Source organism: Rhipicephalus sanguineus, chromosome 5 (assembly GCF_013339695.2).
Source record: "Rhipicephalus sanguineus isolate Rsan-2018 chromosome 5, BIME_Rsan_1.4, whole genome shotgun sequence".
Classification (NCBI taxonomy): Eukaryota; Metazoa; Arthropoda; class Arachnida; order Ixodida; family Ixodidae; genus Rhipicephalus; species Rhipicephalus sanguineus.
Window position 1 is genome coordinate 95,597,619 of NC_051180.1, and position 20,428 is coordinate 95,618,046.

General features: G+C 45.3%; 1 protein-coding gene across 2 annotated transcripts; it reads left to right on the forward strand.

Moving 5' to 3' along the window:
- Window positions 1-11: 11 nt before the first annotated feature.
- LOC119394858 (interferon alpha-inducible protein 27-like protein 2B) lies at window positions 12-20,154 on the forward strand. Of its 2 annotated transcripts, none has more exons than XM_049415589.1 (4): window positions 12-96; window positions 2,067-2,224; window positions 6,942-6,993; window positions 18,577-20,153. In XM_049415589.1, exons 2-4 carry the CDS (start codon window positions 2,069-2,071, stop codon window positions 19,056-19,058), a joined length of 690 nt encoding a protein of 229 aa, XP_049271546.1. In that variant the 5' UTR covers window positions 12-96; window positions 2,067-2,068; the 3' UTR covers window positions 19,059-20,153. The 2 variants fall into 2 exon arrangements, with proteins under 2 accessions (XP_049271546.1, XP_049271545.1); XM_049415588.1 differs by lacking the exon at window positions 12-96 and adding an exon at window positions 405-519 and having other exon boundaries at window positions 18,577-20,154.
- Window positions 20,155-20,428: the final 274 nt, after the last annotated feature.

Here is a 20,428-nt window from a genome sequence, read left to right on the forward strand (position 1 = left end):
TGTTCCGACGTCTGCGACGTGTAAGCAATGCACAGTCAGCGCCTGTTGTTAGGCGTCTTTATCAGTTTCCTTTCGTCAGTTTGGTTGCGTCGTTTGGTGAGCACTTTGGTCCCCGTTTTCTTAGAGTGACATCTGTGTGCTTATTCTGTGTTGAGCTGTTGTAGATAGGCCAATTTACAGTAGCTAGCCGTAACAACACCAACAAGGCCTATGCGTGCGTGTGTAGGGCTCCTGGCATAAATACATGTGAAATGCTTTTTTTTTTTTCGTTTCTCTTTACCAACCACTACACCCACTTTGAAGTAGTTCGTTGCACTTAAAGGAAATAGTTAAAATCTAGTGATGATAGTTAAAGGACATTTGATTAAGGCTGTTGATATCCTTGTAATATTTGCTGGAAACTTCGCAAACTTTCAAAACCGAAACTATGAAGTTTACGTACTCGGCGATGGGGGGACATGCAACCAAAGCGGTCAAAATTGGTGCGTGATACATTACACTGGAATAATCACCTAATTTGTGAGTAGTGCTTTTGAAAAACTTTCGTTATCTCTAATAAAAAATTCCACGTAAATGTCAATTTACATACATAATTTCTGAAGTACATATGCCGAAGTGGATGCAGCTGACAGAACTGCGATAGCTGTTTCTGGTGCAGAAATGTAAATTTGCAAACTTAGCATTCTTTCGTTTAGTTATATTCGATTATGTACACATTTATGTAAAACTACGTAGCCACCAATTGAAATAAACTTCATCCAAATTGGTCTAGAGTTTTTTTCTGCACTTTACGTACATATTTCAATGGCTGGCATGTATTTGAGTTGGGCTGAAGCTGGTAAAAATATGCTGCCGTTGCATTTTGCCAGTGCAAAGTGTAAGAAACTCTAGAGAAAGTTAAGGGCTATGCAGGGTGTGATGAAATGTAAAATGAGAGGGGCAACGTTAAAGAGATTGGAATACAAAGCAGAGAACAAACAGGGGTAAGCCATATTCTAGCTGACGCTAAACGAAAAAAATGGACTTTGGCTGGTACGTAATGCATAGGACAGCAACCAGTGGTCAGATGGAGTGATGAAGCAGGTACCAAGATTGGAAGCGAAACCAAGGATGTCAGCTAGTTGGATGGACAGACGAAAAAACTTTATTAAGGCCCTTCGGAATGCTCTCCTAACACGTAGCAGGCTGCCCCCACGTTGGTACATGAAGTCTCTCTGCTGCGTCCCGGGCCCATTGGCTAGCTAGATGGTGTGACAAAATTAAGATGCAAGCGGGCATAAAGTTGAATCTGCTCACACAAGATAGGGTAAATTGAAAATCATTCGTCCTTCAGTGGACTTTGTATAAACAGGGGTGTGAATGTTGATGGAGAAGCCATTTCCTAAAATACCATGACCTTTCATCCCCGTCTGATGCATATAATTTTATATGCAACCTGGTTATATACCAACCTGGTGAAAACAAACTACAGGCTTTGGTGTGCTGACATGTTTCGCCTTCATAGCATCTTCCGGGAATTCCTTCTGAATATGTCCATATGCATGTTTCTGGGTGGTTTGTTATACGTGCCGACATTGGCTGGCCTGTTGAAACTCGCGAGAAGTTTCTGCACAGGTGTAGTCATATGAACTGGTTCATTCATCGCAGCTGTGCACGAACAGCAGAAGAGCCAGATGATTAAACGATACAAAATGTGTTGACAGTAAATCAAGGATTTAAAGTCTGCAAAAGTCCTTAGTACATGTGTGTAATATTAGTACCAATAGTACAAATCTAATTCTTTTCACTTTTTTTTTTCTTGTAGAAAACTGCACCTTGGTTGTCCACTTACCCTTTAAAAACTGCAGTTCATATTACAAATCTTGTGTGATTAGAAATCGAGCTTTAACAGACTGAAGGAAAATTAAGGTCCCTTACCGGTTCAGTAATTCAGCCTTCATATTAATCAGAGGTTTGCTATCTTTTTGTGCGTGTGTGTGTGTCACTTGCTTGGTGCAATTAAACGCTATCAGTCATTTCTCCGTGATCTCTGGTCATGTGATGATTTGTGTCACGTGATATGGTAGGCATGGCTTCCACTCTGCCGACCAGTTCTGGACCTGGGGAGGCTTCAGTGACTAAAGACTGGGACTCGTTTACCAAGCCAAATGCCTCTGGTTCTGCATCCAATAGTTGTGAAGGACTAAATTCTGCGACTTCACGCCTGCCAGCTGATCCTAACAAGGTTAGTTGAGGTGGTATTAAATTCTTTGTCTTGAAAACTCTTTTATAAGTCTACGTTATTATGAACAGCTTAGTGTACTTTGTTGTGACAGGTTCGGTTTATAAAGCTAGTTGAATTAGATCTGAACTTCAATTCTCAAATAAGAGAAGGAAGCGAGCATTTAATTTGGGAAGTGAAAATATACATGCACACACAAAAAATAAACGGAAAGGAAACACTGGAATCAACAAAAGGTAAACTAACAAGCGTCAGCCTTACCAAATATAGATCTAGTTCTCACTAACCAAGCGAATCCTATAAAGATTCTAAACGGTTATACAAGTTCACACGCTAAAGTCGTCAGGGTAATCTTGATGCTGAAGGAGAGGGGTACGGCTTGCCAGCGGTTTAGGCACACCAACAGTCCACTGAAGAAGACGTAGGGGTGAAAGTCTGCAAGCTAGGGCCCTTAGCCCAATGGCTCACTCCTGCTTCCGGTGGATGCCGACATCTCCGGTGCTGTCTTCCGCCCGAGCACCACAACCATGCCGTGCCAGGGCTGCAACAATAGTCACGGCAGTAGAATAGTTGCCGGGTTCACATGAAGGCCTTCGTCGACTAGGTGGATGTCTTGGAAGCCCGGTACAAGCCCCCGAAGAGCCCACACCCTAGCCACGTTCTTCGAACCACCAGCCCTTTTTTTTTTCTTTGGCGCAGTGGCTCTCAGTGATGTCTTTATTTTGCTTGTATTTCTTTTTCTCATGCTCCGATGCTCGGTGCGCTCGCACAAGTAGCACGTACGTCGTCCTTGTCGTTTTTGTTGCTCCAACTTAAAGAACACACCTCACGCACTTCACTCATAACAGTTGTTTAACAAGAAAAATATGTATAAATGAAACTACGTCTTGTATAAAACAGCATAAGCATAACACACACGTGACTGGGTCAAGGTCTCGTAAAGACTTCTTTAAACATTCCTTTTTTTTTTTCATGAGCAGCGAGGGAATGTAACCAACTGTCAGTGCAGCTAGCCCTGAGGAGTTGGCAATAGTGAATTGTTATATAACTACAATTGTACGTTTGGCGTTGGTGCTTGCTGTCGACATACAGCATCATTGAATTTATACCATTCTTTTCTTGTGACACATATCATGGGATATGTATCCCACTCCTGTATTGGTGCTGTAGGGGATGGGATGTAGTACCCCAAATAAAGGGATCTGTCACTTTCAGGCGAGCGTGAGAATGTGTGCTGGTGTGGTTGTCGCTGAGAAATGTCGGCATTATGCTGCCACTCGTACCTGGGCCAGGGCAGTGCAAAACAGTTCTATTGCAATGCTATTCCTCTTTTGTACTTTTTCAGTGGTCCGAATTGTCACAGATTGCCTAGTCATTAACAGTAGATAAAAACAAAGCAATAAAACGCCAGGCCTGCGCTGAAACCGCAGCACAGTCACAGCAAAAGCTGGAAGAGCGGCGTTTCTAGATCCCGTTGTAAGCTCTCTTGGGGCTACAATACAAGTACACTAGAAAGGTACCCACTACGCCATAAATCACAATTTTTGTGAAGTTGGGAAGCACCTACTAAGCCATTATTCGTCATTCTGCGGAGAAGCGAGACACCAGCTACACGTCTGTAAGGCATTATGTGCACTTTGTTGATGCGACGACTGGTGACGATGAAGAATTATGGCTCAGCCCTTTGTAATGGGTTGGAATCTTTATAAACGGCCTACCAGTTATGTAATTTTCATTGGGTGACGCCCGGTCGATATTTCCCTCTCCCGTCATGCTGTATAACATACGTTGACGTGGGAGAGAGATTGGGGGGGGGGGGGGCGAAGAACTTTACTGACACCCCGAGGAAGTGGATCATGCGCTTATGGGCTTCCTTGGCAACCAATACAAGTACACTTGTGAGGAACCCACTACGCTATAAATCATTGTAATTTTTGAGAAGTAGGGCAGCAGGCACTGTGCCATTTTTCGTCATTCTACGGAAAGCGTTAGTACCTGCTAAACGCATGTAAGGCATTATGCGCACTTTGTTGATGCTGTGCCTGATGACGATGAAGAATTATGGCAGAGCCCTTTGTAATGGGTTGGAAGCATTCAACAACCTACACGTTGCGCAATTCGCATTGTGTGACGCCTGGTTACAGAATTCGCGTTGTGCGACGCTTGGGGCTTATTTTACTCTTCTACCACGCTATATTGCATGTGCTAATGTGGTTACTTCCCAACATGAAGCCTGTATAGGACCTTTTTGCAAAGCAGTTTCAAGCACCGGCATGGCTCAGAGGTTGAATACTGGGCACCCACGCAGAGGGCCCAGGTTCGAACCTCGTTCCATCCTGGAATTTTTTTCTTATTTCATTTTTTTTTTCTTCTTATTTCGAGCGATACTGGTTACGGACACCGGCGGCGGCGGCGGACAACTACGGCGCAAAAAACGGCCGGTGAAATGATCTCATAACCGCTTTCGCTGTAAAAGTCAAGTGAAAGGCACCATCACGTTAGTATGCTGGCTCTGAAGTCTTTCTTTCATATTTTGTGCCTTTACTTCAGCTGGTGATTGGTGCTTATCACGTTCGTCTCCTTAACATTAACTTTGTCATTGTGGATCAACAACAATAATGCATAATGTCCATTGCGGTAGTATTGTGCCTGCACAATCCTATAGGCAGGCATTGACAAGGATGAAATTGTAGCAGCTGATGTGGTACTTAATTTGTGTTTATTTGGCACGCATTTTTACTCGTGCTTCCTGCAGACTACCGTCTAAGGAAAGTATGTGTTCCTTGGTAACCTGTTGCATTGTAGGCATGCTCTGGGCTTCCCTCTTGTCACAAAAGAGATAATGTACAATAGCAAGTAAAGCTATGTAAATGTACTGTATTACATAAAAAAGTTAGGGTGCTGTAGCATTTAAGAGTGTGATGTGATTGTTCATGGAACAGTTACTACTCTGGTAACCTCTTTGTTGCCATATGGACACCCGAGGCACATTCTTGTCGTTGTAATTGCCATACAGTGACTGCAGCAATGATGTGTGGCCCACATGCAGAGAGTTAGACTGTCTCCAGAGTTGCAAAGGACTTGCTTTTGTGCTTAAGCTGCAAAATGTCCTTGTCACATAGATGCATTATCACACTCCGTTCTATCAGCTCTGCAGTGGAGGTAGGCCAGCGTTCGTGTTGCGATAATGAGCGTTGTGCGCACATACTGCCATTCCTACTTATTTGCCGTGTGCACGCCAAACCATGGTGCTTACACTGGTCTGAGCACAATGTGCAGGCTGAAACTGCTAAATTCCTTGATCAGGCATTCGCAAATGTCTATGGTCTTCTGCTCGTCTCTTCATGTACATCAATGATGTGGCATGCATGAAATGCCGCTCTTCCTGAAACCAGTATTGTAAGATGTCTGGTATATACCAGGTTGTTTTATTCAGCTGTGTAGTGGAAACTATGTTGTGTTCTTTGATACACCAATATGCTGCCTTCCACGCGTTAGAAAAGTCTGGAGAGTTCAAGTGTGATGGTAAACGTACACAAAAGGAGCAATTTATACTTGACTAGTTTTGCAGTATTAACTAGCGTCGCCTGAATATTTTGTAGACGTACTGTATCTTTTCATAAATGAGAGCCCCTGGCGATGTATTTGATAGTGACACACGATTCCCTTTTTCTCCTTTTTTTATTACTTCAGATGTTTGTCATTTCTCTGACCTCCTCTAACATCCTTGGAGCTTTGTTTTGACCATATTTGGCTTAGAAGCTGATATGCAAGTTGTTCAGGATAATAAGGCTGATTTGATATTTCACAAGTCTAACTAAAGTTATGTGACCAGACGTGGGTACAAGGGAAGGATACATCCATTTGCCCTAAAAAAAATTTGCTGCGACTGGAGCAGAAGTCTAATCTGCTGAATAATTATTAAATGTAGCTGTTTAGTGGAGCATAGTGGTGGGGAATAAATCTAGTAATATCGCTGCAGTGTAAGGGTGTGGGAAAGAATTACTCTATTCTACTGTCTCTAGCATGTAAAAATAAACGAAGGCGACCCTAATCCTTGACTTAGGTGTCTGTAGTGCCACTCTCACGTCGGCATTTGTCTGCCGTAGTATATTTCTTGGGTTAAGCTTGTGTTTCGTCGCGCTGCCGAAGCGGACCTGAAAGGCGACATAGAAAGAAGCACGGGGTTAACATCTGCTCTGCCAGGTGCCGCAGCAATCTCAGCTGCTCGCGACAAAACAGTGTGCTTTTTCAGTGAACTCATTCAGTTATATTTTCATTAATTATTTGGACAGGTAATTGGCCCTTATCTTAAGTAAACTTATGCTCCGATATCATATGTTTCCAATATAACTGAACGAGAACCATCCATTTTGTACCAGTTTTATTTTTTAGAAGACCCTTTCTGAATATTCGGAAAACTGGAAGCAAGTGCCCGACCAAATATGCTTGGAAGAGGAACAAGAATATCACTCGGTGCTCCTGCCACTAATGAGTCTAAGGTGGGATAGCCAGTAGAGCCATTTAGTAATCACTGGTGGCCCGTGGCCGGAGCATTGGCTAGGTTCTATTTCTGAATACCTCGTTGCATCCAAGTTCCACATGTATCGCATGGCTAGTAGTGTGATTATGTTTACATCAAGGTTTAAATTTTTTACATGCTTTAACTGCTTACATGTTTTAGTTTTTTGAAAATTCTTTCGTCCACTTACCTCTGCAGGTGTGCATCATGGTTGATCGAAGGACACTCGTCATTGGGGCTGCTGCAACAGGTGTGCATACCTTTTTTTGTGTGTGTGTTTGTGCGACTTCTATGCCATTCTCAAAGCCTTCCAATGCATGCAGCATACTTTGTGCGTTTTGCCTCCATTACTCTACAGATGAAGTCCCACAATATTGTAGAAAGGAAGTTCAAAGAAGTGTCTGTCCTAAATGTGACTGCTACAGCAGCCACATTTACAGTAGAACCCCGCTGTTACGTTCCTCACTGCTGCGTTTTCCCGGCTGTTACGTCGTTTTCCGCCGGTCTTGGCATAGCTCCCATAGGATACAATCTATTGGGAACCCCTCTGTTACGTCGTAACTTTCGGACCGTTCCCGTATGATACGTCGCGAAGTGCGCTCGGAGCCGACCGAGTGACTACCGAAGAGAGCGGTCATTGGTGCATTTTCACGCAGCTTGGCCTGGTTTGACCGTAACATTAGCCGCATGAGAGGCGCAAGCAACAGGATCTTTCGATTGATGCAAACAAATGCATCGCCTTCGAGATTCGTACTTCAAAGATGGCGTCTATGACGTAATTACTCGCGAAAGCAAGGCCTTCGAGATTGGCATTTACTATTGACAAAAGCATAGCCTTTGAGATTTGTATTTCACAAACATGGCGTCTATGACGTAATTGCTTGCGAAAGCAAGGCCTTCGAGATTGGCATTCACTTCTGCCATCACGTTGGCGTAGACTCATCATCATCGTTATTTGTTGGAGGACGGGAGGAGTTCGAGCTGGTTGGAGCTCGCATGGTCGTGCGCGCGGTTCGCGGTCGGACTCGCCGCGCTGGTCGTGATTGCGTGTGCTTAGTTCTTTCATGCCTACAGCTGTTGGTGTTAAAAAAATCACATACGTTGATTACATTTCTGTGGATGAGGCCGTCCCCAGCTCCGCGCTTCTATCCGTCGACTAGATCGTGGCTAAGCGCGCCAATTTTCGTGCTGCTCGTAAGCATTGAAATAAAATTCTGTACCACTAAATATGTTGTCGTTTTTTTTCTGTTTTTCGGATCTTGCGTTTCCTGTCTCTTACGTTTATTTTCTACGGTCCCTTCAAAAACGTATCAGCGGGGTTCTACTGTAGATGGGAGTTGCATTCACAAACACCCATTTTCGTAGATGTAGTTGCATGTCAAAGAACCCCCAGGTGACCATAAATAATCTCTTGAGTCCCCCACTATGGTGTGCCTCACAGTACCACGGTTTTGGCTCGTAAAACTGGAAACGTTGCTTTGGTCCTAGTTCAACAATAGCTAATGGTCAGATTGTCTAATCACTTTGCTGTATACAGTCTCACCTGAATTGTCTAAATCTATTGTAACAACCTCCTAAAATTCTATACAAAAGTACTGCACTGTGCTATTCATGTGTCAAAAACCTTCTTGGCCTCTTCAAATGTAATGAGCACTGTGCCCTTGCAAATGTGTTTCTAATAATGGTGTTAAGTCACTTCTGGCGTTGCTGTAGGTATTCATGTGGAAAAAACAGTACTGTTTTTGTAGGTGCTGTCAAACAAAGCGCCAATTCTGAAGGCAGCCTTATGCCATGGGACCACAAAGGGGTTGAAGTAATGGGAGTTGGAATGTTAGAAAATTGCACCACGATTCGCAAGTTACTGCAAAGCATTTGTGTTAAACAAGCTTAAAGGTCGCTGTTGTATATGCCTCGTGGAAAATTTCATCGTGTGGCGGCTGAGATGTTCATGTCATTTGGCCATGCATAAAAATTATGTTCTTAAAGTGGGGCAAAGAATCGAAGTGCATGAACATGTTTAGGCTGACCAAGACTGTGTTTGATAACGTGCAAAGGAACTTTCGCCAAAAATGTCTGAATGGGTTGCTAATCTATCGTGAATGTCAGTCGCTGTTAGCAACTGCCCATGAGTTAGCATTGAAAACTTACCAAAACACACACACAAATAAGGGCGCACATGCATTTGTTTCTAGTTAGTATCAGAATGTAAAATTGCAACATAAGGAGCGGTTTTCATACGGCTTCAGATTTCTCGAGTACGCTCGAGAAGTCGCAGAGGCATTTGAGATGATCAAAAAGAAAGACACGTGCGTGAGCTGCGCTTCTATCGCTTTGATTGATGAGGAAGTGTCTTTCCTGGCATGGGCGTAGTTTTGTAAGCAGACGCGTTTTTATCTGTCAATTATCTTTGGCCCTGCAGGGGCGTCTGCGCGAGCAGGCGTTTGGTGTGTAGCGACACCACGGACCCGAGCTAATGGGGGGCTTCGACCCCTCCCACGCCTAGCCGTGCGTGGCTGTGCCATGTCCGGGGAAAAGGGGATCCTGGGGGTTGAGCCGACGCTGGGTGTTTGGACCTTTAAGGCCCCCCGGCAGAGGCAACACACCCCTTTGGCCCCGGCTTCACGTAGACGGCACCCCTGGGCTGATCCACCCAGGGGAAATCGGCGGTCGCCCTTTCCTATCCCCCTCTCTTATCTTTTTCTTTCCTATCTTCTTTCGTTTCTGTCCTGTCTCCTTTTTCTTCAGTTACTTCCCCGTTTTCGTAGGCGGCTCAGGTTAACCGTGTATATGTGTCCTCTCTTGGACATAGTATATTAGGTTATAGCGGCATTGTACGGCTGGCGTTTGCAGCCTTACATGTTAAGTGCTGCAGCGTCCCCTTGTTGGACTCCATGGTGGGTGGCCGCTACTGCTGCCGAAACACACACATTTATCATGGAAACAGTTCCATTCCCCCGCCTCCTTGATCGTTACCCTCACAAGAGGGTGCGCACCGACGAAATACTCAACTCTTTGACCCGACCAACAGAAACGTTCCCTAAATTTCATGTACTCCACAGCCAGAACCCCGAAAAACTAGCAAGAACTATTTCCTAGGGGTGTGCGAATATTCGAAATTTCGAATATTTTTCGAATAGCGTTTGCTATTTGATTCGATTCGCACTGAAATTTTACTATTCGAACTATTCGAACTTCCCAAAGACAAATGCAGTCAACGTCTGGTTGAAAGTGACCCCTTCAGATATGCTTCACCTCATTACACTCTCGTATTGTGGCAAAGCTGCCTTTCAAGCTCCGTTACGGTCGAACTTAGCCAAGAGACAAAGTCCGCTTGGAAGTGGTCCCTAGATTTTCAATATGCTTCACCTCATCACACCTCCGTATTGCGGCAAAGCTGCCTTTCAAGCTCCGTTACGGTCGAACTTAGGCAAGAGAGAGTCAACGTCTGATTGGAAGTGGTCCCTAGATTTTCAATATGCTTCACCTCCTCACACCCCCGTGCTGCGGCAAAGCTGCCTTTCAAGGTCCGTTACGATCGCAAATGTATTAACTCAAGAAAACGCTGGTTCCAATATGGAGATGAAAGATGTGGCAGAGTTGGGGGCTCAATTAATGCTGTTTTGTACCTGAAATTGGGCAGGAAGTCCGAAAAATCGGACGCCGAAGCTTTTTAGCATCCAAAATTTCAGATGTTCTTATATATCGACGTCTACGGGACAGATTTGGAACTCCGGATTTGAAGGGAGCACACCCTTGTCTGTCACATCAGTTGTCCTTCCACAGCAGTTGAAAGAGGAGGAGAGGCTGAGGAAATGGCATCTTTGCCTATCACGCGTAAAGTGTTGTCAGCAACACTTTGGTTGCACCAAATCATGTACATAAATACAATTCGGCCTCTACATTGCCTCACTCTTGATAAGAAAGACAACTATGAAATATGACCCCACCAGCGCTTCATCAACCTAGCGAAAAGAAACACTTTCATGTTGCTATCTCACAAGAACATACTTAGGGATTCACTGCAACTTTTTCTGTAATTTCACTTCGAATTATTCGAAAAATGTTTGAGAAATATTCGAAAATTATTCGAAATTATTCGAATTCGCTTCGCACCCAAAATTTTGCTATTCGCACAGCTCTACTATTTCCCCTTTCATAGTTGCAAAATCCTTGACCGAAGCCTTTGGGCCGGGCTACAAGGTAACCAAAATGGCAAGCGGTGACCTTCTTCTCGAGGTCCCAGCTAAACAACAGTACCAGAAACTCGGCAATCTCGTAACACTTGGAAACGTACCTATTTCATTGTCACCCCATAGGTCCATGAACAGCTCACGCGGAGTCGTTTCGGAAACCGACCTCATTGACCTGTCTGAAGATGAACTTCTAGAGGGATGGAAGAACCAAAACGTGACCCATGTAAAATGGATCGTTATTAGGAGAGAAGGCAAGGAAATCCCCACGAAACATCTCATTCTTACATTTGCATCCAGTGTTCTCCCTCAAACCATCGAAACAGGTTACATTAAATTAACTGTGAGACCATACATTCCTAACCCCAGACGTTGTTTCCAATGCCAGAGATTCGGCCACGGATCATTGAGCTGCCGTGGTCATCAAACGTGTGCTAAATGCGGTGTACAAGGCCACATATTCGACAACTGTAATGGCGCACCGCACTGTGTCAACTGTAACGGCGGTCATCCGGCGTAGTCACGCGCATGTGCAAACTGGCAAAAAGAAAAAGAAATCATCACACTAAAGTACAAGGAAAACATTTCTTTCCGCGAAGCCCGTAAAAGGTGCTCGCCATTTCACACCACACCCTACGCTGATGCGACGCGCTGGGGGGCAACGTCGCATCGGCCTCCGCCACTCCCTCGGTCCACGCAGAGCGAACCGTCGGCTGTGGCGCCTGCCCCCAAGGCGGCAGTAGTTCAATCTACTCCGCCAACTCGCAAAGAGAGCCCGTCAACTCCAGGGTCATCGGGTCTCAAGGCCTCGTCTCGCCAGGCGAGGCCCGAAACTCGAACCACCAGCTCGCGCGTGCGGGCATCCAGTGCCTCCCAGGAGGCAATGGACACTACTTCGGCACCCCTGGTGCCGAAAGATCGGCGCAGCTCCCTGGAGCGTGCTAAGAAAACTAAGAAGCCAATAACGGGGCCGGAGGACGGCCCTGTTACTTGAGTTCCAACTCCCCACCTAAACAACCACAACTCCGGTTTCGTACACACAGCACTACCTTGGTTTCATCATGAACATGCAAATAATCCAATGGAACGTGAGGGGCCTTCTCAGGAACCTCGACGATGTTCAAGAACTTCTTTACAAACACAAACCAAAAGTGCTGTGTGTACAGGAAACACACTTGAAACCAATACATACTGACTTTCTCAGACAGTAAATCATCTTCCGCAAAGATCACCAGGATGCTCTCACATCCTTTGGCGGCGTTGCTATAATATTAGATAGAAATGTAGCATGTCTGGTATTGCAGTTGCAAACGCCCCTGGAGGCAGTGGCCGTTCGCGCTGTTCTTTTCAACAAGCTCATAACTATTTGCTCACTCTATATACCCCCACACTACCAGTTACACAAACACGAATTTCAGGCCTTTATTGATGAATTGCCAGAACCATACCTCGTCCTTGGCAATTTCAATGCACACAGCAGCTTGTGGGGGGACTCTCGCAGCGATGCGCGAGGCCGTCTCATTGAGCAGTTTCTGTTCTCCGCTGGTGCATGCCTGCTCAATAAGAAGGAGCCTACATTTTTTAGCCTTGCAAACAGGAGTTACTCATCTATCGATCTTAGCATTGTTTCACCCACCCTTTTACTTGATTTTAACTGGGACGTCATTAAAAATCCCTACGGTAGCGACCATTTTCCCATACTCTTAAGCACACCAAAAGAAAACAAATTTCCACCACAGGCTCCCCAGTGGAAAGCTGATGCAGCAGATTGGGAGAAATTTGGAACTCTTACCCGTGTCTCCTGGGCTGAGATGTCGTCCTTGGAAATTGGTGCTGCTGTTCAGTTTTTTACCGCTTTTATTATTGACGCCGCTTCGAAATCCATTCCTCAATCAAGTGGCATTGTCTCCAAACGTCGTGTCCCATGGTGGAACGACGATTGCCGGAACGCTCGAAAAAAGCAAAACAAAGCGTGGGGGATACTCCGCGACTCCCCTACTGCTGAGAATCTTATCAATTTTAAACAGATCAAGTCCCAAGGCAGGCGAACACGCCGACAAGCAAGAAGAGAGAGCTGGCAGAAGTATTTATCAGGTATTAACTCATACACAGACGAGGCTAAGGCGTGGAACAGGGTAAATAGGGTAAGAGGCAAACAAACACATTCACTTCCTTTAGTAAACACAGATGGCAACAGTCTGGAAGACCAAGCAGACTCTCTTGGTGCACATTTCGAACGCGTGTCCAGCTCTACGCACTACACCGACACGTTCAAACGACACAAAACAACTATAGAAAGGCAAAAGTTAGAAAGAAAATGTGCAAAAAACGAATCCTTCAACGAAGCTGAACTGCAAGCAGCGCTTAACTGCTGCAATGAATCTGCCCCAGTATCTGACCGTGTTACATACCAAATGCTTAAACACTTACCTTACGAAACACAGAAAACTCTCCTCTGCCTCTATAACGCTGTATGGACATCCGGCGAGATTCCCTCTGCCTGGAAAGAGGCCATTGTGACCCCTATTCTGAAACAGGGAAAGGATCCATCTAGTGTTTCCAGCTACAGGCCCATAGCATTAACAAGCTGCCTTTGTAAAGTATTTGAGAAGATGATTAACTGCCGCTTAACACATTTCCTATAATCAAACAAGCTGCTTGATCCATAACAGTGCGGCTTCCGAGAAGGTCGATCCACCACTGACCACCTCGTACGTATTGAGGCACAAATCTGCGAGGCTTTTGTCCACAGACAATTCTTCCTCTCTGTGTTCCTTGATATGGAGAAGGCCTATGATACGACGTGGCGGTTTGGCATACTGAGAGACCTTTCACACTTAGGCATACGTGGCCGGATGTTAAATATAATTGAAAGTTATCTGTCAAACCGCACATTCCGTGTTTGGGTTGGAAATGCTTTGTCACGATCGTTCGTGCAGGAAACCGGCGTTCCACAGGGTGGTGTGCTCAGCTGTACACTTTTCATTATAAAAATGAGCTCGTTGCATCTTTGTTTCCCACGAACTATGTTTTATTGCACGTATGTTGACGACATCCAAATAGCGTTTAAATCTTGCAGTCTCGCCATTTGTGAGCAGCAGGTCCAGCTCGGCCTGAACAAGGTGTCCCAATGGGCAGATGATAACGGGTTCCGGTTAAATCCACAAAAGAGCACCTGTGTTCTCTTTTCTAGAAAGAGAGGTCTCCACCCAAATCCCGAAATTGACCTGCATGGCCAGCAGTTACCTGTAGAGGTGGAGCATAAGTTTCTAGGCGTCATTCTGGACTCCAAACTCACCTTTATAGCACACATCAAATACATAAAAAATAAGTGCATGAAGACTATGAATATCCTAAAAGTGTTGTCGCGCACTTCATGGGGCAGCGACAGGAAATGCCTAATGAACCTGTATAAAAGCCTCATTCAAATGCGCCTAGACTACGGGGCGGTTGTTTATCAGTCTGCAACACAGAGCGCCCTGAAGATCCTTGACCCTATCCGCCATTTGGGCATCCGTCTGTCTACAGGCGCTTTTCGAACGAGCCCCGTAGAGAGCCTCTACGTTGAATCCAATCAGTGGTCGCTCCACCTGCAGAGATCCTACATATCGTTCACATATTTTCTCAAGGCGCACGCAAACAACGAACACCCCTCACACTCTACTGTCAATGATTTGTCTAGCTCTGCACTTTTTGACAATCGTCCTTCAGTGAGACAGCCCTGTTCACTTCGTGTGAGGGGCCTAGCTCAGGAAACGGGTGTGCCACTTCTTGAACACTGTCTAATGGCTCCCGCTGCACAACTCCCGCCGTGGCAGTGGCAGCGTATTGACTGCGATATATCTTTCGTGGAAGTTACAAAACACGCGCCTATTACACATATCCGTGCATACTTCCTCGAACTACAACACAAATACATTTGTCCAGAATTCTTTACAGACGCCTCAAAGTCCAATACTTCTGTCTTATGCAGCCGTTGGTCCATCCTTTTCGGATCCCGGTATTCTGCACCCTGATTCAAGTATCTTCACGGCAGAAGCTTACGCGATACTTGCGGCCGTTAAACACATTAAACAATTAAAACTACAAAAGGCAGTTATATACACCGATTCCCTAAGCGTGGTAACAGCCCTCAAAACTCTCAAAAAACACAAAAACCCAGTCTTCATCTCCCTCTACACACTCCTATGCACGGTCTACGCTCTCAAACAGCGTGTCGTAGTGTGCTGGGTGCCAGGGCACCGCGAGATCCAAGGCAACGTGTTGGCGGACCAGCTAGCTGCATCTGCCCACGAAAACAGTACTAATACATCGATAGCCGTCCCTGCACTAGATCTAAAACCCCTCCTCAAAAGAAAGCTCAGGGCCTTTTGGCAGAGTACATGGGATAGGCACAAACAAAATAAGCTACACGTCATCAAGCCGTGTCTTGGCATTTGGTCACCAGTATCAAAGTCACGTCACACAGAAGTCACACTTTACAGAATTAGCATAGGACATACACACAGTACACACGCACACCTTCTGTCCGGTGGTGACCCACCCATGTGTGAAAAATGCGGCGCACCACTTACTGTCCTGCACATCCTGCTTCAATGCACGCATCTAGAAGATATTAGAGAAAAACATTTCCCATCATACCGCCAACATCTCCCACTTCACCCTTCAATGTTCTTAGGCAGGGAACCTATTTTTAAACAAGACTCGCTCTTTCGTTATTTCAAAGATATACATAGTTTCAATGTTATTTACCCTGGCAACCACAGCACGGCTTCTCGACAGAGGCCGCTGCTGCGGTAGTTATTTCAAAGAAAAGCACTGGCCTCCCTGCCTTTGGCCAAAAAAACCTTGAGGAGGTATTCGTGCTCACAACGTACCCTCATTGTTTTATCATCACGACCTCTTGTTATTCATTCTCTGTGCACATGTTTCACGTCACTCCCATGACTTTATTACTTATGTTTACCCGCCTTTAGCGCGAGGAATTTTAGGCTCCTATACAGCCACTTAACATAACCATTGTTCACTTTCCCTATCATGTTTTGGCGCTCTTTGGCCATCAATGGCCCTTGCGCCATTAAACAACATATATTATTATTAATTATCTTTGGCGCATGTGCGGTTTTTTTTTTTCTCTTTCTTAGACATATATATTTGTGATTTTTCCAATAAACATTCAGTTTTAGATAGCGCTTCTGTCGTCGTTTCTTCTTTCGTCTGTGTTGCGTTTGCGCTAACCATCATGAGCATTTTCCAACTCGCCCAATTCACTACCCTCCTCAAATCATCCTCTTTTGTTCACTATCAACTTTGTTGTCTTTGACACCACTTTTAGTAGCTCTGTCCCAGATGGTTGAAATTTTTGGAGCCCTCCACTGCAGTGTGCCTCGTTGTTATGTTGTTGTTTTGGCATGTAAAACCCCGGGAATTATTATCCTTAACAGTAGGTACTACTGCAACTTTTCCACTGGTAGGCTAGCATTGCTTGACCCCTCAGGAATACATAAATTAATGCTGCTTATGATTGCATGTCTGCATGTCAGCACATCATAACACACATCTCTTCCCCAGGTAACTCACTTCTGAACACTTGACACATGTGCCTTTGTTATGTTGGACTGTAAACTACCCTAGGTGTTGCAGTTTAGTTGACATGCATGGTAAGTTCCTATCATACACACAATTAATACTCAAATTACGACGTGATGTTGCTCTGTCTCTTAACACTTGGCTCAGACACACAATATGCCATACATAGCTAGGTACTTGCCGACTACTTCGCATATCAATTCCCACAGTGTGTGGTATCTGTTGGAATTTTTTCTGTAGATGTGCATATAATTTTTCTGGCGTTGCATGTTTTTTTTTATTCCGATAGCAATTATATGGACAGTCTCGGCTGGTTTCTGCCGTTGCCGCCGTCATGCACCGTATATGTATATATATGTAAAAGTCCCAAAGAAAAATAATTCAGAAAAATGCTTCCGAAGCGCGGAATCGAACTAGCGACCTCTCGCTTCGTAACGCGTGGCGCTAACCACTACGCTACAAAACGCAGATCCTTCAGGTAGCTAATGGCGACCGTTATATACACATCCTTTACCACTGGAAGGACTCGGAGACTGCAGCCGCTTATAAGCGTTTCTTCATTACCAGCAAGATGGCGCGAAGAGCGCAATGGGCGCATTTAAAAGTCGTCGGTCAGTTCGCTCGCTTCTTCTAATATATTTGCGCAGGGAGAACCTTCCCTTTCCGCTGTCTGCTTGCGCGGTAGTTGCTGCCTGGGGGCAGATATTTCTGCAGCGTAGCAGCGCGTCCATCACGAGCCACTTTTCTTCCTGTCGCATTCGCGTCGCCCTTGCGGCGAAACTGACTTTTATTTAATTTGTGATGTATTCTTTTTTGTTACTGTATGAGTATCAGTTCCACAGTGTGAATTAAAAACTCCAACAATCTTTGCATATATGTCTGAGGTGGCTACCTCAGCCAAAAAAAAAAGGCACTCAAGTCACGATGAGATGATAGTCTATCAAACAACACATTTAAGTTTTCTTATATATATTTTTTGGCTTTCACCTTGAGGAGCTGAATAGATTCATGGACAACAGAACAGCGTATGAAGTAATAATCAGCAAGTGTTGTATCAATGCCAAATTTTAGAGAGAAAGTACTACAGAAGGTGACATAGCAGTGTAGATGAAGACCAGCAGGTGTAATTTATAAACACTGCTGTGGGAAAACAGCGTTGGGTTATTTAAAAGGAATTGTGTTTTGTGACTGCTTTTAGGGGCAAAGCTTCTTAGGGTGTGGGTCGTTCCCTCCTCTGTAGTAATATGTATGTAGCCAGTTCTAGTTTAATGAATTGCTCACTAGATGGCGTTTCATGTATTTCTTAGAGTTGCTGTTTAAAGATGACAGATGGCGTTTGTATAATGCAAATGGCGCATGTCATTGGATGCCTGCGATCGTAAAAGGTGCTCGCTCTTGGCGCGCTTTCTCTTTCACTCGGAGTCGCTGGATGGAGGCAGACAAGGCGCTCGCTCTTGGCGCGTTTTCTCTTTTGCTCGTCGCTAGATGGAGGCAGACAAGGCGCCCGCTCTTGGCGCACTTTCTCTTTCGCTCGGGAGCGGACACTTTCCCTGCATATCACCGATCACAAAGCGGTGATAATGAAGGGACCACGTAAACCAACAGTACAATAAAAGTTTGATGATTAATATATATGCAGTGTTTCACACTCTTTATATGATGTACTGGGCGAATTTCACGGAAGAGTTTCACGGTTTACCGATGATTCCCTCCGGAGCTTCGCCCCACTCATCATCATTCACCCCGTGGATATGCTGTGATTTTTTTAAATGGGTAATAAACACCTGTGTGTGTGCATGCATGTGTTCCTCTATTGTGCAAGTCGTGCACATTGCTGAACTAGTTGGTAGTGACTTAGAAATACAATGTGCTGGAAATGTGGCTAAAGAATTCTCATTTTTAGCACTGCTTGTTTCGAAGTCAACTTTCTGCCCCCTCATTCCCTGGCGAAGGGTGGCAAAATGAACATAAACGAAATAACCCACATTGTCTTTACAAGTTTTCTCCTCCCCCCCCTCCCCCTTTCTCTTCTTCATTCCATGTGTATACTGCAGTTGGAGCGGCAGCTGCTGTGGTCGCGGTGCCTGTTGCACTCTCCGTGGTTGGATTCGGCAAAGTTGGTGTAACAGCGGGCTCAACAGCCGCTGCTATTAATTCGTCCATGGGTGCCACTATCGTAAAGGGGAGCCTGTACTCACTCTGCCAGCACTGGGGTGCCGTGGGCCTGCCAGCCACACTTAAAGCCACAGCTGCAGCGGGTGGAGCTGGCCTCGCTGGTGGTGCTGCTTATGTGGGCACATCAGCTCCGGTGCAGTTTGTGGCTTCCAAAACAGTAGGCGGTGTCAAGGCAGTGGCCAACACCATTGCACCAGCAGTTCCAGCGGCACGGTTCGTGGCCTGCAAAATGGGCTCGTGTTTGGTCGGTGCCACCACGCTAATGAAAGCGCGGGCAGTAGCAGCCGGAACACATCTGGGCATTTTGGGCTCCGGAGCACCTACGGATGGATCTGTTAAGCCACCAGCAGCGCGCCTATAGGTGACTTCGCACACCACCACAGTACACATCTGCTTCTGGGAGTTGCTATGACAACATGAAAAGCAAATTCTGCGCTTTGTCATGTTTTGTCGCTCTGGCATTACGAATCCGCCCAGTTTGCTTGCCAATGGTTAGGCTTGCCTTAAAGAAAACTAGTCCGAAACGGCATACCCTGTGTGCGTTTCACAATGTTGACACATTGCCTATGTATGTCAAGGGATTCGGTGATTGAAGATTTTATTGCGATAGCAATTATATGGACAGTCTCGGCTGGATTTTGCCGTCGTCGCCGTCATGCACCGTATATGTATAAGTATGTATATATGTATAAAAGCCCCAAAGAAAAATGATTCAGAAAAATGTTTCCGAAGCGCGGAATCGAACCACGGACCTGTTCCTCCGCAGCGAGTGGCGCTAGCCACTACGCCACGAAAGGCAGATCCTCCACGTATGTAACGGCGAGCGTTATATGCACACCCTTCAACGCTGGACGGACTCAGAGATGGCTGCGCTTATAAGCGTTTCTTCATTACCAGCGAGATGGCGTTAGGAGCGCGACAGGCGCATTTAAAAGTCGTCGGCGAGCTCGCTCGCTTCTTCATATACTTGCGCAGGGAGAACCTTGCCCTTCCGCTGTCTGCTCGCGCGGTTTTCTTGTGCTGAGAGGAAGAGGGATGTTTCACGCTTTCACCGTGATGTCCGCGCTCATGTTACGGAGCGTACGAATGTCACTCGAGCTAAAGGGACGCCGCTAAACGAACAAACAGCACATGAGCGCGAACTATCAAGTATCACAGCTCGACACTTGAAGCACGCTAGTTTCCTTCGCTGCTTCGGCCGCCTTTGCGCTGTTCAAACTGAGAGTATCCACTGGCGAGCCTCACTTCATACAGCATTAGTTTCTTGCTATCGCATTCATTGCTTCGGCCTTGCGGCGAAACTGTGACTTTTTATTTACACACCACATGTTATGCCTATAGGAGAGTTCACAGAAGCATGTAAACTACATTGTTTACACTGTGCACTTAAACTGAGATGCTCTCTGGAAAAGTGATGGCAAATCTTCATTGCAATAAAAATTTTTAATGAAAAAGTGCCTTGTGTGTGGCTGCTGCTTTTTATTACAATCATGTGGAGCCTGCTTTATCATAGTTTATTTGTTTATTTACCTTGCAGGCCTTGCAAGAAGGCATTGGCTAAGGGTGGAAGTACAGTTATACAATCTGAAACAAGTATTACTAATGAAAAGCAGAAAATACACTGGTACATGGCTTATTAAAGGGATGTACACGAAAGAGAAAACGATTTTTCTCATATGAATAAACTATTGTTTCACAATACCGAAATCCCCACGCTTGCAGCGAGAAGAT

Coding starts and splice junctions, on each gene's coding strand:
- LOC119394858 (XM_049415588.1), top strand. CDS start 459: ATGCAACCAAAGCGGTCAAAATTGGTGCGTGATACATTACACTGGAAT. Junction 2,225..6,941: donor TGCCAGCTGATCCTAACAAG/GTTAGTTGAGGT, acceptor TTACCTCTGCAG/GTGTGCATCATGGTTGATCG. Junction 6,994..18,576: donor CATTGGGGCTGCTGCAACAG/GTGTGCATACCT, acceptor TGTATACTGCAG/TTGGAGCGGCAGCTGCTGTG.